Consider the following 17,901-nt stretch of genomic DNA (forward strand, 5'->3'; position numbering starts at 1 on the left):
TCTCTGTGTGCACATTCTGATATGGGTGGAGGAGTTGCCAATGTCGAGGTCTTCCCCAGTCACTCGCCACCTTATTGTCTGAGGCAGAGTCTCTCCTTGAACCTGGATCTTGACTTGACTAGCCCAGCTGGCAAGCAAGCTCTGGTGCTCTTTCAGTCTTTTCCTATGGAGCATTGGGATTGCAGAATGCCACCACACCACACGTTCAGGCGTCTAATTAGGTCCTCATTCTTGTAAGGCAAAGACTTTACCAAATGAGCCATCTCCCCAGACCATTCTATTTAGTTTGTGTTTTCGTTTATTTTTCCTTTTCATTTAGTGTGCAGCTGCTGAGTTCCTCTGGTGTTGTATACTATAAGAACAGTAATGAGGAGCCTGTTTTCAATTTCTTTACTTAGAAAGTGTTAGTCTACATAAGGAAAAAGAAAAGTAATCGAGCATGGCGATTAAAAAAAAATGATGGCAATAGATGTGTGAGCAATAAAATTCAAAGAGCATGCACCTAGACAAACTGGCAGCTGCACCAAGGCTTGAAGGACTATAGAGATGTCGGGGAGTGACGCAGACTGAGAGCTGGTGAGAAGTTACACCAGTCAGAGAAAGTTAACACAACTAGACAAATATTCAAGGATTGAAAGGATCAGTATTTTTGGAAGGTAGAGTCATGGAAATAACACAAGGGAAAGTAAAAAAAAAAAAAAAACAGAAGAAACCAGAACACAAAATGCTTTACCATGATGCTGTTACTTAGTCCAAGTCACACCGATGACATTTTTTCCCCCAGCAGTGTCTTTTAAAAATAAGACAGTAGCTGGTGTGGTGGCAGAGGCCTTTAATATCAGCATTCAGAGAGGCAGAGGAAGGTGGATTATGGTGGGTTCAAGACCAACCTGGTCTACAAAGTGAGTCCAGGTAAGCCAAGGGTAACAGAAAAATCTTTTCTTGAAAACAGAAAACAAAACCAAACAATAACAACAACCCTGAAAATAATAAAGTAAGATAGAATATCATTTTGAGAGAAAACCCGCCTGCTTTGAGCCTCCAGCTCCACCTTTAAATTAGGCAAAGAAATCGTTCTTCCCAAAGGAAAAGAACTATCTGCCCCAAACTGAATTATTTACACTAGTGAAAAACTGGAATAATCTTCTGTGTCTGGTGGTGGCTTGTCAGATATGTGGGAACATTTTTATTATTAAAAAACCTCATCTAGAGATCCGATAGGCTGTGATCATATAGTGGGGGAGGAGGTCCCCTTCTGTCACAGGTCTAGGGGAGGAGAATAGGATGAAAGAGGGAAGGAGGGGGAATGGGAAGATACAAGTGAGGGGATAACAATTGGGATGTAATCTGAATATATATAAAAAAAATCTCATTTAACTTCTTCCTTGGGAATACACCAAATGGCAGACGATGTCGGTGCGGTGGGAGAGCCCAGAGGACCTGGGGGCTCAGGATGCTACAGCGGCTTCTGCAGAGGAGGATTTGACATGGGTCTTGGGCCTTGGTCAAAGCTGTGGGGCAAAGCCGAAGACAAGGAATGGATCCCTGTAACAGAGCTGGGCCGCCTGGTTAAGGACATGAAGACTTGGGAGGCAGAGGCAGGTGAATTGCTGTGAGTTCCAGGCCATCCTGGTCTACAAAGTGAGACCAGGACAGGCAAGGCTACACAGAGTGACCCTGTCTCCAAAACAAACAACCAAACAAACAAAACAACAGCAACAACAACAACAACAACAAAACACCAAAAAAGGACATGAAGATCAAGTCCTTGGAGATCTACCTGTTATCCCTGCCCATTAAGGAATCGGAGATTATTGGCTTTTTCCTGGGTGCATGCCTAAAGGATGAGGTTCTAAAGATCATGCCAGTGCAGAAGCAGATACCGGCTGGCCAGCAGACCAGGTTCAAGGCTTTTGTCATTATTGGGGGGCTACAATGGTCCTGGTGTTAAGTGCTCCAAGGAAGTGGCCACTGTCATCCGAGGGGCCATCATCTTGGCCAAGCTTTCCATCATCTCTACACAGAAAGGCTACTGGGAGAACAAGATCGGCTAGCCACACATTGTTCCATGCAAGGTTACAGGCCCCTGTGGCTCTGTGGTGGTCCATCTCATCCCTGCGCCCAGAGGCATCGGTATCATTTCTGCTCCTGCACCCAAGAAGCTGCTGCTGATAGCTGGCATTGATGGCTGCTACACATCCGCCAGGGCCTGCACTGCCACCTTGAGCAACTTTGCCAAAGCTACCTTTGATGCCATCTCCAACACCTGCAGCTACCTGAGACCCGACCTCTGGAAAGAGACTGGGTTCACTAAGTCTCCTTATCAGGAATTCACTGATCATATTGTGAAAACCCAACACCGCAGTCTCTGAGGAGGACCCAGGCTCCAGCTGTGGCGACTACATGGGATTTTTATACAAGAAAAATAAAGTGAATTAAATCTGTTAAAAAAAAAACTCAACTAGATAAATGATACAGTAGTCTGAATAAAACAGTCAGTGAAATGGACAGTAGGCAACTTACTATAATTAAAGCTCCACAGATGGGCCTTTAAAAGATTAGCAAGGAAAACATCTCAATGCAAATATGTGAAGTTTAGGGTGAATTTTCTTCATTCCCTGATTTCTATTATAATCCCCACAGTACTATTACATACAATGTACTATTTTTTCCTCATACATTAAAAAAAATAAATTAATTTTTTTTGTGTTTTAATTAAAGCAAGAAATAAAACACTCTTTTCTTTGTATCATTTCATTGAAATTATTTGAAAATAATATGATCATCCTCTTTTATATAATTTAACTAATGGCCACCTGAAACTAGTATTTTGCTAAAGTAGTTGGTTTCAGAATGAAAATTTTCCAAGCATCACCTTGAATATCTGAACTAGTTACCATTAAAGTTAGTGAGGACAAGATGAGATTAACATTAGATTAGGTCCATCCTAGCTTCTGAATACCACAGAGGGTGAGTCTTGTAAGGGGACTCTCACACTAGGAGAATTCTGTTATATGGACAAAGTGTAAAATGCTTGGAGAGTGATGAGACTGGGTGAAAGCAGAGGAGCTGTGGATTGTTAATGGGGAGAGCAAATTATATGAACTAACTTTAAAGAAATATATTTTAAAATAGTATAATGCTGAACAGTATCCACTCAAATCATAATTACAATGATTAGGCAAATTCTTAAATAATCCCAAATGAAGAAATTAATATTTTAAGTGGAAAATTTTACTTCTCATATAGTTTCTAGCATAGGACATACAAAACTATTTACAAGAGGCAAATAACATATTGAAAAATATAAAAACCTAGGATGTGGTGACACATACTTGTAATCACAGCACTCATAAAGCAGAACCAGGAGAAAATCTTACAAGTCCAAGGATAGCCTAGGCTACATTGTAATTTACTGTCCAGCCAGGGCTATCTGTGAGACCTATCTGTATAACCAAAAAGTATATCAATATAAATAAAAAGATGTGTACATTGCCTTTTCCATCTAAACTTTTGTAGAAAATAAACTTCAGAAGTCCCAGAGAAGATCAGATACTAAATTAAGTAATTCACTTTATGAAAGATTAGGGTGGTACATTATAATAAAGAAGTGAGGTTGTGATGATGTGATGATTGGCTGCTGTGATAACTAAGTAATACTTCACTTTGTCTTCTGACCTCCGCTTCCCTATGAGAATGGAAACCAATTATAGGGATGAAGAAAGTGGTGATTAGGGACTCATCACAAATTGAAGTGAAAATTCATCAACAACGGTACTGAGGATCCCTCCTTCCATTGACAACTGGGCTATGGCTCAGGCGATGGTATAAAAGAAAAGGAGTTGTGATTGGTATAGATTTAATGGTGTAAGAAACCGCAAAATATTTAAATATACATTTGCAGCTATAATGACCACACAGTATCATGGAAAAGCCTGTGGTATTAGGCAAAATGTCCAGTGTAAATAGTGCCTTGCCGCCCTCATATAATTTAAAACCATGAACTCCGTTTTTGAAAGATCAAAAAATGGATATAGAAAATAAAAAATACTATTTTGTGTTGGGAATGGAATTGTAGGTGACTGTTTTTTTGTTTTTTTGTTTTTAATTTCTGGCATTCTCTTCATATCTAAATTCTCTCTCTCTCTCTCTCTCTCTCTCTCTCTCTCTCTCTCTCTCTCTCTCTCTCTCTGTAATTATGAGTGCATGTGTGCATATTTGTGTGTGATATACATATTCTCAGATATCTGTCCTATCCCAATTTTGTTTTTCTCACAATGGATTACTATGTTTGAGTATCAGGAATTCTACTTCCTGATATGATTTTATATTTTGAAGGAGGCAGCAGTAGAGACAGAAGTTTTCCTGCAGGTCAGAATCTTGTCATGAAGATTGCCTCAGAAGCAAAGCAGATTTCCCACACTGCACACCTGAACTTGAGGTTGAAACAGTTAACAGTAAAACTGCAGCATCTGTGCTCTCAAGCCCCAGGGTTCGCATGAACCAGCAGAGGGATCCTGGGAATGTAGATTCTATTCAGCAGATGTGGTATGCAACCCCTGATTCTATATGTCTAACAAGTTTTTTGATGCTGCTCCTGGTAGTGGTGGTGGGCTACAAATAGCCCTCTGAAGAACAACCATACATCATTTCTTCCCTTATAAACTGTGATAAAGCCATTTAAAGCAAGGTTTGGAGAGCTTCAGCTGGAATCCAGGCTCCATGCTAAGCACTCTTCTCAGGACACCCAAATTATTGTGAAAAAAGAAAACGATTTAACAACGGCTTACCCCTCACACATGGCTGATACTGGCTCCTCATCAGAATCATTTGTTGGGATGGTCCTAGAATGAATAGGAAATAGTCCTCCAATGACAAAAGAATGGTTTTCAGCTTCCACATATCCAGTCAAATTAAACTTGCGCAGCAACCTGCATTTCTGCTCCGTATCTTCAGATTGAGCATGTATTCCAACCCATAGAAGTACAGTTAGTCCCATAGCCAAGCACCTTTTTCTGCTAGCCATTTTAATATGGTCAGTGTTGAAGTTATACATGTTTTTAGAAAGCACCTTGATGGAGTGCTGGAGTGTGTATGTGCCTCAATAGAGTGACCCGCTTGCTGCTCCGTGCTACATAATTTCATGTTGTAGACACAGATCTCTCAATCACTTGCAATTTATGGATCTGGAGTAGGAACTGAACAATCCTCTGAGAGGAGACACCTGAAGGTCCTGTGTGCTTTGAATGGTAAATAATGACAAGATCGTGGGTTTCAGTTTCAAAGTTATTTTTATATGTAGAAACTGTTTCCTCTTGTTTAGCACCATCAGCTTCATCAAGTCTCATGGCAGCCACCTGTGTGGTCTTTGCTACCCCCGCCCCCAAATGAGGAAAAGGATCCTACTTCATCAGAAAATATCAAAAGAGGCACCCTTTCTTTTTTAGGTACAGAAACAACTGAATCGAAAACTGAAAGGACTGGAATAGCAGGCGTCATGTTAAATCTGTGTTGTGCCGTCGTGGTAGTATGACGGTAATAAAGCCACACAGTTTCTGTGTCACGTTCATGTCATCGATGGCTAAGCTGTGCAAGCCCAGGACTTTGTGCATGCCAGACGGGCACTCCACTGTAGAGCCACACCTCCAGCCATTTCTGCTCCCTTGCTTGCTGGGCCTCACTCGGAGACAAATCTTTTGTTTTCAGGTCAGTTTACCACGATTCCCCCACTCATCCTCTCTGCTCATTCTTAAACATTCCTCCTCCTACACTTAGAATAAAGTTCATAGATCAGAGTCAGAAAAAAATTCGGCTCAAGTTTCTGAATCATGGAAAATGTGGGGAACATTTGAGCACATAGTTTTGCTCCAAAGGACATTTTAAGAAACCAGTAGAGATCTAAAAAACAACAACAACAATTGGATGCACACATTTTACTTATAACATTAAGACTCATGATGAACTATATGTGCTGCATAGGGAATTTGGAATCAGCCATACTCTAGACAACTGATGTGATACAGGGGTCCTGTAGGCCACATTCCTGAAAGCATTCACTGACCAAAAGAACACGTCAACCCAGTTCAAGTGAAATCACAGATAACATAGGAACACTTAGAATTACATTCCAAATGTCTATAATTTACTAGTATTGTATAGTTTTTCACCTATCTAGTTTCTTTAATAGGCTAAAAAGGCATCACTGTGACCAAGAAGTCAAAAGAATGGGATGTTCATCTTTCTTATTGTCTTATAGCCAGTCATCTTTGTGTTTCTATATTTATTTTCTGGTCCAGTCAATGCTCACACAACATACTAGAAGGCTACATTTTGCGTAAGTTTTAACGTTTTCATATTTCTCTATATTATTTTGTAGAGCATGAAAAAAGGTTTCTATTTCTCTAACAAATGAAAATATTCTACTTCAAGAAATCCCTTCTCATTTTAAAAAACAGTTCTTCCACCTGTGCTCTTTCAGCTGTAATCCTCAACATGCATGTGTTTTTTTTTTTCACGTGATACCGTTAGGGTCACGAGTGTCCTGGGCCACACCTCACTATGATGATCACTGCGTCACCTCATCCTCATCGTAAGATTTTTTTAGTTGTTGGCTAAGCATAATCCATCTCCCACTGACCCTAGAGTTTCCAAAAAGAAAGGATCTTATTTTCTAACTCTCTGGTGAACTATGTGAATATGCTCCTTTCCCCAGAGCTGGCTTCACCTTTATAAATCACTCTGCAGTGACACTCCTGCCTTGGCCAAGTGCTATTGGTGTGGAGAGTCTTCAGTTTCCAAAGTGTGCAGGTTTACAAAGTCTCCCCTTGTACTTTCAAGATGCTGCTGACTACACTTAGTGAATAGCTAGATTCTCAGAGGGCTCTCCTCCTGGATGTTCTTCAGAGTTTGGCGTCATCTAATAAAATGCCACACTGGACTAATGGCCACTCGTCACTGCATGAGAACCCTACCTGAGCTTACAAATTTAGTGCACAGCTTTTTCAGGATGCCTCGGAATGATTCCTCCCTTTCTTACCAGAAGGTAGCTGCTTCTGAGCAATTACCCTTTGGTTGCCAAGGATACTACATGGCAAGGATATGTTTGTCACCCACAGTGATTTGCTCTAATCCTCTTAGGAGATTTTGTCCCAGAGACCATAAATTATCAACATATTTTAAGTTATTTTGTTATTTTAAAACTAGCATGTTATACTTTCACATGGCCTCCTTATTCTTTAGTCTTCCTCTAGGTGATGAATTTGATTCGGGGTGTGGAGGCTTCTGATTTGTGCAGCGGCATCTGGTACCCAGTGTGGGAATCTTCAGAATACTGGTATATTTCTATCAGGGCCAGAGTGATTGCACCCTCCAAGTGCCATAGAAGTCAACAAAGATCAAGCAAAGAGAACAAAAGACCGTCTCTCTGCTCTCAGTGGGAGGGGTCTTGTGAAATGCACAGTGACAGATGCTCAGTGCCTCATTTCTCAGCATACTACCTCGCGAGTCTGTTTTGTTTTCTTCATTTCATAAATGAACACATGTGAGCCCACACAAAGTGCACGCTGAGATGCAGGCACCAGAGCTCGTGCCTTGTTTAGACCCATGTAAAGGGGGATCATAAGTGATGTCCAGGAGGGTGGATTCTAGCTTTGGTCTCCTCACTAACTGGTTCTCTCTTCCTTTCTTGGGATCCCAGGCCTCTTACCACATAGCGGGGCTATTATTGTTACTCTTGCTGCTGCTGCTGCTTCTGCTGATACTGCTACTACTAATACTTCTACTGCTGCTGCTGCTGCTACTATTTGACTCTGAGTGTTATATTGAGTCAGGCATTCTCTGGTTCTCTGGGCGAGTCTTTTCAAGACTCAAACTCAATGGCACACTACTACTAGTGCGGCCAGAGCTAACAATGGGAAAGTGGTTTATTGCCTTTTAAGGTAAGATTCTTTCTCCCCCCCCCCCCCCGTGGGTCCTTTTTTATTTTATTTTTTTCCATTTTTTTATTTTATTAATTTATTCTTGTTACATCTCAATGTTTATCCCATCCCTCGTATCCTCCCATTCTTCTCTCCCTCCCATTTTCCCCTTATTCCCCTCCCCTATGACTGTTCCTGAGGGGGATTACCTCCCCCTGTATTTTGAATTTAGATTTAAGAATCCCGACTCAGGCCAAAAAAAAAAAAAAAAAAAAAAAAAAAAAAGAAAGAAAGAAAGCGATATGAATGTTGGTACAAGTTGCCATGGTGTTTAATTGCATGTGAATACACACAATTAAACTCACTCCCGGGTCTCAGATGTGACTGTATGCTTCTCCATTGTCCCTGGCTGTGTTTTGTCCTTGCAGATCTCTAAGGGCACAGGCAATAGTCAGGCTTCTGTCTAGGAATAGCGACAGCTTCTGTCCAGACTTGTCTTTGCCTTTAAGCAAGGAAAACACCTGAGCTCATCAACTCTCATCAACACAGAGTATTCGGAGGTTGTTTGAATTTAAGGAAAGCTCATGCCCCACGTATACTGATGACAAACGCTGTTGGGTGCTCTGAGAAGACATCATGGTCTTCACAGTCATCATGGTGAACTCGTACTGGATCATAGTCGCTGGCCTGCCACAGTCTGTCAGACATTCGTGTCTTCTACATTTCCGAACATCATTTCTTCAGCTTTTTGACCATTTTGAATCCCAGCTAATGTTTGAATTCCAGTTAATGCCTGTGCCGTGACAGCACATGCACGGACACCCTAATTTTCACCATGTTTCCTATGCAGAACTGTCCAAATCAGTAGAGAAACGAACGCTGTGCCTAGTTACATGTGGTCAAGCTGTTACTTTTACTGAGGAAGGTGTTGAGATCAGGCTGTACTCTGCGCTAAGTCACTCCATATTGTGTAAAGCGATGTTCTTTCAGACTTTGCCTTGCCGTAGGAGACTCCATTTTATAAGTAGCTTTTGATTCTATTTGACAGTGGAAGATGCCTGGGTGGACGTTTCTAGAAAAGAGAATACGGCAATGGTTAATTTGGGAAAGTAGCTAACATGAATTTACCCTTTAGAAATGAGCTTCATTAGGAGAAAAAGTCTTGTGACTTTGGGAGCCATAATCAGGACTTGATTACAGAAGGAGAATATGTCACCCTTGAGGCATCATGCTGAGGGCTTACAGGGAAAAAGAGGCTTCCTTTTAGAAGTCAGGCAGGAGTGCCACAAAGAGGGATACTTTACAGTAAAGAATAATACTCACAATAGAAAGCGTGTGCCCCAGGTTACATTTGCCACTTGACACAAACTAGAGTCACTTGGGAAGAGGGAATGTCAGTAGAGTTATTTCCTCCATCAGATTATCTTGTGGCCATATCTTGATAATTGTTATAGAAGAGCCCTGCCCACCATGGAAGATGCTATCCTTATACAAGTGAGTCTGGGCTGAATGAAATAGGTAGCTGAGCAAGTCACGGAGAGCAAGCCAAAGGGCAGCATCCCTCTGTGGTCTCTACCTTATTTCTTATCTTTAGATTCCTTCCTTCGCTTACCTCATTGATGACCTGCAAACCAAACAGACCCTTTCCTTGCAAGTTGCTTTTTGTCCTGTTGTTTACCACAATAGAGAACCAAACAAGAGCAGGACAACAGGGTGTGGTAGGTGGAAAGGAGACTCTGCCTCACCTTGCAATGGATCCAGCTTTCCTCCTTCCTGTGGACCCTCTCAGTGTCCTCTTATAGTCCACTTTCTTTTCTTTTCTTTTGTTTCAAATGCCAATAAGTAAAACACTTTCTACCTGGCAACCCAGTAGCCACACCAAGGCCAAGAGCCAAGTAGGTGATATATATGTCATTGAGTACCAAAAAAATCATGCTGTGCCTAACCAGAGCCTCACCCCTACTGGTACTGTAAGGTACTCTGTGTGCTATTGGAGGAGAAAGGTAAACAACCCAGTTCCAAACACTTCTATCTACAGTGGTGACCTTCCTGCAAGATAGTCTGGTGCAACAGTGGCATAAAGATTGTGCTTGTAACCAACCACTCTCTGGTGGAATTTAAGATCTACTCCATGAGATGGAACCCATGCCTGGCACTACTTGTGTGGTCAAAGAGCTGAGACTAGATAGGCCAGGGATGCAGGGCAAAATCAGTTGCTCTGTTAAAGAAATGTAACTGCAAAGTGATTTTTTAATGAGACTCTGCTGTACCCATAGATCCGTGTCTCACTCAGAGAAGCTTCCTCTTTAAAGACTATGGGAATTTACACAGTGACACACAACTGGACAATGTGCAGAGAATGAGAGACATTGGAACACTCAGTTGTAAGTGGAATATTTCCATCAAATCCCTCTTATCCAGGGCTCAGGAAGCGATGTGGACAAGGAAGCAGAAAACTTGTAAAAGCCAATGGTGATGGAAGACAGCAGGGAACCATTTTGGTGGGCTCAGTGATATCTTTTCTGGTCCTTTACAGAGAGAATCAGAGGGGGTTACTACCCAGGAGATAACCTACATCAGCAGGACTGTGGTGAAGCCAAATAAGTGACTCTACAGAGCTTCTAGGAGGCAGCTTAGCTAGCACTGGTCTTAACTCAGTGGACCTCAGTTAGACTTAGAGTTTTCAGAACTATAACAGAGTAAGTTGTGTTCTTTGGGCCACTAAATACAAGATGTTTAAAGTGGCAAGCAGTGAGATAGTGATGAGTGGGAAACAAGCTAAAACTCAACTCTAGCGGCTGACATTACTTGGAAATTCAAAATTAGTTACTAATGATAAATTTCTCCAGGATAGAAATTCTGATAAAACTCTTTTCCTTTTTAATTTTTCAACACAGAGTTTTTCTCTGTAGCCCTGGCTGTCCTGACCTCAATCTCAGCTTTTGTTTCTGTTTGTTTTGAGACAAGGTTTCATTGTATAGCCCTGACTACCCCGGAACTCACTTTGAAATCCAAACTGGCTTCAGCCTCACAGAGGTTCTCCTAGATCTGCCTCCTGTGTGCTGGAACTAAAAGCATGTGCCATTGTGCTGGTTGATTTCTTTAGAAATTATACATAAAAATGCTCTTGTAGGCATTTCCAAGTCCATAAAGTAGTTAATGGGAATACTTCATCGTTATTTTTTATTTATTTTTCAGTGATTCTCAGGATGTATTATTTTTATAGTAATGAGTGAGAAATGGAAATGAACGAAGGTTAAGCAATGAAACTGCAGCACAAGGAAAGACTTGGATGTTTTAAGAATTTGAGAGGACTGACTTCTTACTTTCTAAGTTCTATGAACACAGCACAGATGCACTCTTCCTTTAACAGATTTTCAAGATCTTTGCTGTGCTGTGACTTGTCTGAAGACGGTATGTATGCACTTCTTGTTTTCATTTTCACAGTTCTTGAACTGTGCACTTATATATTCTGCATATATATCCTCCATGATGGAAATGGGTTTTGTGTGCCCCGAGACAGAGTTTACATCCCAAACCTATCACTTAGATGTTAGGAACCAATAAAACTAAATAATGTCTCTGAGAAAGAGATGATAGTCAATCAACTGTTCAGAGGTATAACATGAATTTAGAAAGAATGATAGGTAGCACATCATAACACCACACAAAGGTTTGTATGGAGTTAAACTATGCATATCAGTGTCCAATTGTGAGTTTAAAATACATGAATTAGTGACTGGACCTAATAATGGCATTCCTTCTAATAATGACTAGAAATTGATGACTGACACCAACTCAAGATTCAGGATGAACTTCTACTGTCTAGGTGAGCATTCTGGTCATTTTTTGGTCTGCTTTGGTTTTGTGGGTTGTTTATATTTGCTATTCACAGCATGCTGTTGGCCAGCTTCTTTTCTAGAAGAAACAGGTGTCTGCTTTGTGTTCCAGATGTTACTTCTAATACGTATGTCATGCATGACCATGAAGTATTGAATAATATTTATGGTCTAGAGGGCTCTGATGTCCATTCCTACACCTGCTCCATCGTGCCAGCTTTGTAGGCTCCAGTCCTGTGGCTGGCCAGCGGGTCAGCATTGAAATGATGCTGAAGAGCAAAATTTGACTCTTTGAAGTCTATTTCAAAGTCAGGGTGATGTTCTCTTAATTCATGTCTTGAGTTAAACAATGCTATCATGTGACTACCTTCAAATGGTACCCTGTAGGAATGCAGTATAGGGAAGGTTTACATAGAAATAAATCTGGCGAGACAGCTATAGTAACTTAAACTGCACTCCTTTATTATTTTTTTCATTGTTTCAATCATTTAAACTGTATGAGAGAAAGATTTCAAACATGTCCTCTCCCAATCCTGGTGCATTTTCTACTGTACTGCTGTAATCAGGAGACCTGTTGTGATTCCTCCCATAATTGCATATGGGTAACGTGTTTATTCAGTTTCGTTTTGTGTATGAAAGAGTAGCTGGTGTGCTTTGTCCTGCATCACTTGGATCCTGAAACCCTGCCTATGGGTGGTGAGAAAAGTGAAGGAAAGGCAGGCACAAAGACATGTGTACAGTGACGCTGAGGTCAGGTTGAGTTCTGCACCACTACCTCTGCAACCTGGGATCTCAGGATGCTTCTTAGCTGCAGCGTAGGATGGGGATCTAGTCTTGGTAAGAGGTCTCTGTGAGTGAGCAGTTTCCAGCTATAAACATGTGTGCGGAGGAGACTGCAGTTGCTAGTCTTTGCACTCACAGATCCATCGTCCATAAACTCTCACACTTGGCCTCCTGAGAAAAGCTTGCCATTTCTTGTGAGCCTGGGTAATTGCTTTGACAATTGTCCCATGGGTCCAAGGCCTCAGCCTCCTCGACATGTTAAAATAAACATGCATCTCAACACTTACTTAGGCTTCCTCTGGTCCCTACAAAATGTGTCTCCTGTTAAAATTATGTAAAAAGTAAATCTTCCTTCTACCTTTTGTTTCTCCTCTATTTCCATAATTTTTAATTTTTCAAATAATCGTCTATAAACTTTCACAATAAGTACAAACATTGCAGCACCCCATATGTCTGCCATACAGTGATGTGAAAATAGCACATGAGGACCAGGAAGGAACGATAGTGCAGGTGAGAGACATCAGAGCTGCGCCTTCTCTAAAGGATCGGCTGAACATAGATGTTTGATGAAGGCTCTGTAACCAAAAGGAAAATATTTACTCTTATCATTTTAAATCTTATTTTATTTAAAAGTCATTTGGAAGTTTGTTTGACAAAAGTAATCCTAACCTTGGTTTTTACTAAAACTTCTGGTAAAGAAGTCATTATGTCCTTATTTTGGTCATGCTTTTGGTATGACTTGCGTGCTCAAATCAACTGAGTCCAGCCAATTAGATTATTTCTCTTCTAACTTTCATACTTGAGGTACCTAAATTCTTAAATTAGCTGGGCATGGTGTCACATGCTTTTAATCCTGGCACTTGGGAGGCAGAAGCAGGCAGATCTCTGTGAGTTTGAGGGCCAGCCTGGTCTACGAAGTGAGTCCAGAAAAGTCAGGGTGGTTACACAGAGAAAAGCTGTCCCTCCACCCCATCCCCCAAAAGAAAAGAAAACAACAACAACAACAACAAAAGACTTAAGTGAACGGTTACAGTCTAAATTAAAGTATCCATCTCATTCATCTTCTACCACCAATTTTCTAGGCTTTATTTTGAAATTTTATATATAATACTTTTATAATGTAACATGTAAACTGTTAATTCAAAGATAGAGGACAACACAAAATCAAGCTGGATCACTAAGATGAACATACACACACACACATACACACACACACAATTTGAAAAATAAACATAAACAATGAGCTGTGTATTGTTCCATCAGGAACAGGTCTGTAATGTATGGAAATCCCTCTATGCTTTTAAAAATTTTTTATCATCTGTGGTTGAGGTGGTTGTTAACTATTAGGTGATTTTATGGCTCAGGTATAGAGAAATAAAAAGCGTAAGCCAGAAGAATAAGGCGGAGCTGTACGTGGTTGTGAGGAGAAACTCACCAACAATGAGAGGCCCCAAAGGTAATGCCAGCAACACCTGTCTGCTGCCAGCCCAGGGAGGAGTGTCTCCTCAGGCAGCTCCATTTAGGAAAAGCTTGATGCTTTACTATGCCAGAAAGGAACTTCAGGACGTTTATTAAGCAGAGTTAGGAGGTAATAACAGCTGTAAATTCAAGCCTGCAGTTCTTTAGAGAAAGATCCATTGGCAAACTCCTGTAGCCAGACATTGGTTTTGGGCTTCTCAAGGGGGAGACTGTACTTCGGTGTAATATAATGGACCATTGGTTCTGTGGCTTTCCAAGTTTCATTTCTTACAGGATACAATTTGTAACAAGAATTAAAAATTAAAGGAAGTTTAAAAGTTAGGTACAATTTAGGTAAAAATATGAAATTATCTAACTTAATTTTGTAAATGAAACTGTAATATGATTTTACGAGGTGTATTGTTTGGGTTTGGGGATGAAAGCATGCTGATGACCAGTTAAGTCAAGGACACAAAACATTCTGACCCTGAGTCAGCATAGCCACCAATTGGTTTTGGTTGTGAGCCTAGTCTTGAAGTGCTGAGCCATCTCTCCAGCCCGTCATCTCTTGTTTTCAACATCTTTGTTTGCACTATCTTTTGGAAACGAGAATATTTTCTTTAAAAGGTTCCATACGCTTCAGGAGGTGCTACCTAGTAGGAAGTAGGTAACCAGGGCCATAGCCTTGTGGGTTAGATCCCATCCTGGCTCTTTTGTCCTCTTTCTCTTCCTGCCCACCATGGTGTGAATGGCTAAGCTCTGCCACACTCTGTCCTCCGTGACAGAGTGACATCTGAAACACTGGCTGGAAACAAGTACTTTATTTGCTGAAGTTGTTCTTCTAGGTATTTTTGTCACAGTGATGGCAAAACAAATAGATCATTCCTTCCATCTCATGGTGCAGACTGAGGTTTCTGAAAATTTTCATGTACATCCACCTGGACCCACAAAAGAGGAGTATGACTGTTGTCTGTTTTCTTACTGAAAGTCCCTGGACCAGAGAATTCTAACTCAGACCCCAGGAACAAATAATGAGTTATTTCATCAAGCTGGGCCAGACCTCTTTTTTTCATATCTAAATTGTCTTGCCCCTCTCAATATTTCAAGTTGAACCATCTATAGCATGTTGTTTGTTATGGTCTGGTAGACAGCTGTTTGTTTTCCATGTCTGTTGCAATCACCTAACAATCACTTGTTATCCTCTAAAATTGTACACTCCCTCTTTTCTCTCTCCTATGAAGAGGATATTTAACCTTAAAATATTTACATTTTTCTTGCATCATGTACTCGGTAAGTGACCTCTGTGTTCTGAATTTTCCCCATTCATAATTTGTGTCTTTTTTTCCTAATTTGCCTTTTGTAAGTTCATTCCAACGAATCCTTAAAAGGAAAGAGGCCTACTTGTAGCAGGAAAGAAGAATCCAGGAGGGTTCTAAGGTTTTGAAATCTGCTGTCCTTAGTTGAGATGGAAAGCTGCAGGTTGGGTGCATGTGGTTATTAGTAATTGTCAGCGTCTAGAGTCACCTAGGAGGCAATCCTCTGGCATGTTTGTGAGAAATTTTCTAAATGGGATTAATTGAGGTGGGAGCATGCACCCTGAATGTGTGTGGTACCAGAATGAATAAATGAGAAAGTGAATTGAACACCCTCATTTATCACTTCTGGGTCCCAACTGAAGAGTGAAGAGAAAATGTCACTGCCTGAAGCTCTTGCCATAATTTTTTCTCTATAGTGGATTGTTGTACCCTCAAGCTGTGAGGCAAAATAAACTCTTCTTAATTTGCTTTTGTCGGCAGTTTTGAAACCTAACCAGGGTGGGATTCAGGAATTTGTCTTCGGTTTACAAAATCTGAGATACAAGTAATTGTGACAGGCAGGTGGTTAGGGCACAAATCTGAAACTTAAGAGCAAGTCAAGATAGATACACTGGTGAGCATATTTTGTAGCAAATTTTAGATTATTTTATCATCACATGGTAACCTGCTTTCATTGAATTTTCTCCAGACAGGCAGGGTGGTGTATGTCTTTAACTCCAGCACTTGGGAGTCAGAGGCAGGTGGACCTCTATGAGCTCAAGGTCAGTCTAGTCTATGCCATGAGTCTAGGACAGCCAGGGCTGTTACACAGAGAAACTCTGTCTCAAAACAAAACAAAACAAAACAAACAAAAGAATAATCACCAAAATGAGAAGGAAAAGAAAAAAAATTGACAGAGACAGTTTGCTGCCTGAACAGTCACCCAAAATTCTTTATAACGTTGGAGCATCAATGTGGGAGCCTTCTGGCCCAATATAGCTGACAGACATATTTGTGAGACAGGAACTATTCTTATCCTGGTTCGACTCTGCCTGCATCCAAGCACTTTCCTGAGTGTTGCAGCCTATTAAGGACAAGGCCAGTGCTCCCACTCTCATGAACTCAGGGCCAGCTCTCTTGCCTGCCATAGATAGTGAGGGATGGTGGGGAGGAGGGCATCTCTCCCTCATCTGTGCCACCACCCAGCAGATAAGAAACAGGACTGACTCATTGGCAACCCCACATCCAGGGCCAACTCTACTGTGCTGCCCAGGTGAAGAGCAGGGCCTGCTCTGATGACTTTGTGGCCAGCTCTCCTGCCTACCATAGCTGGCAAGGGACAAGAAGGGGCACCTCTTCCTTGCCATGTCACCACACACCAGACAAGTGGTGAGGCCAGATCTTCTATGCTCATGCTTTTGGGGCCAGCTTGCCTACACCCCTGCCCCAAGTTCAGTTCTACTGTGATGCCCAGGCAAGGATCAGGGTCCCCTCTCCTAAGTGCAGCTGCTAGTGAGAGGTAGGGTCAGCTCTCCTACTCTCATGATCCCAGGGCCACTACTTCTTCCTGCCGTAATTGGCAAGGGATACCACTGCACAGCAGACAAGAGGTAGGGATGGCTCTTCCACATTCACTCTCAGGGTCAGCTCACCCACAAGCCCCATATCTAGGGCCAGCTCTACTGTGCTGCCCAGGTGAGGTGTAGGGCCAGCTGTCCTGAGTGCTACATTTCTCCATCACTTCCTTGGTCCTCTTAGTGGGGCCCAGGGGCTCCTTGAGTGTCTAGGGTTGTCTCCGGAGTGGTCTCACAAGTGCTATGCCTCGTTCATGCATTATGGCGCTGGGGAGGGGTCTTCTCAGACATGGTCTATTTTCCCAGGCCTACAAGGTGCTGGACTGATGGTCATCTGAGGCTATCTCCATATCCAGGATCCGTGGAACCAGTCTGGTGGCCATCTTGGGCTCGCTCCTTGCCTGGCCTGCATGAGTGGCCCCCTTGCTAGGGTCATCTATCTGAGTCTGTGGTCTGCAGTCCTGAACAAGCTTGCTTCCACACCTGGGAGCCCATCCTGGCCTCTCTGGTGCTGGACTAGTGGTCATCTCAGACTAGCTCCCTGTCAAGGCCCCAGATTGGTGGTCATTTCAGGCTCCCTTTTTTCAGGGACTATTAGGCTACAAATCATTCAGACATTCATAGGTCAGAACTTTGAGCATCCATAGCCTCTCTACTGCCACCTACTGATGCAAATGTGACATAGCAGCCACACCTGCCATGCGTCTAGGCTCAGGGGTAGCACACTATTAAAAGTCTTAAACAAATTGCCTTTCAGAATCCATGTATATGAAAAATTATTCATCTTCAAGCTGAAATGTGAGTTTCTACAAATTAAGCCTGACAGACATCGATTAGCCATCCATGTCATTTCAAACACATAGTCCCAAGGCAGCCAGCAGGGCATGCATGTGATCTCTCTCATTAACTGGGCATAGATGATAATAACTGAATGAATATCTTTCATTCGGATGAAAGCATGCTATGGTCACAGGGTTTATGGGTTGAAAAGCTGAATACAAAATATACCCAGTCAAGTTAGGTACGTCACACCTTG

General features: G+C 41.7%; 1 protein-coding gene and 1 non-coding gene across 3 annotated transcripts in view; both read right to left on the reverse strand.

Annotated features, from left to right (window-relative positions):
- The window catches only part of LOC127199285 (vomeronasal type-2 receptor 1-like), a 31,399-nt gene extending 26,373 nt beyond the window's left edge, over positions 1-5,026 (reverse strand). For both annotated transcript variants that reach the window (XM_051157256.1, XM_051157255.1), the window contains exon 1: positions 4,791-5,026. In XM_051157256.1, the coding sequence (XP_051013213.1) occupies positions 4,791-5,026 (236 nt within the window). The remainder of the gene's footprint in view (positions 1-4,790) is intronic.
- Positions 5,027-17,455: 12,429 nt separating this feature from the next.
- Positions 17,456-17,581, reverse strand: LOC127199693 (small nucleolar RNA SNORA17). The gene has a single exon (XR_007831967.1). It is a non-coding gene; the product is annotated as a small nucleolar RNA SNORA17 (small nucleolar RNA).
- Positions 17,582-17,901: the final 320 nt, after the last annotated feature.

Source organism: Acomys russatus, chromosome 15 (assembly GCF_903995435.1).
Source record: "Acomys russatus chromosome 15, mAcoRus1.1, whole genome shotgun sequence".
In the NCBI taxonomy this organism is placed as follows: domain Eukaryota; kingdom Metazoa; phylum Chordata; class Mammalia; order Rodentia; family Muridae; genus Acomys; species Acomys russatus.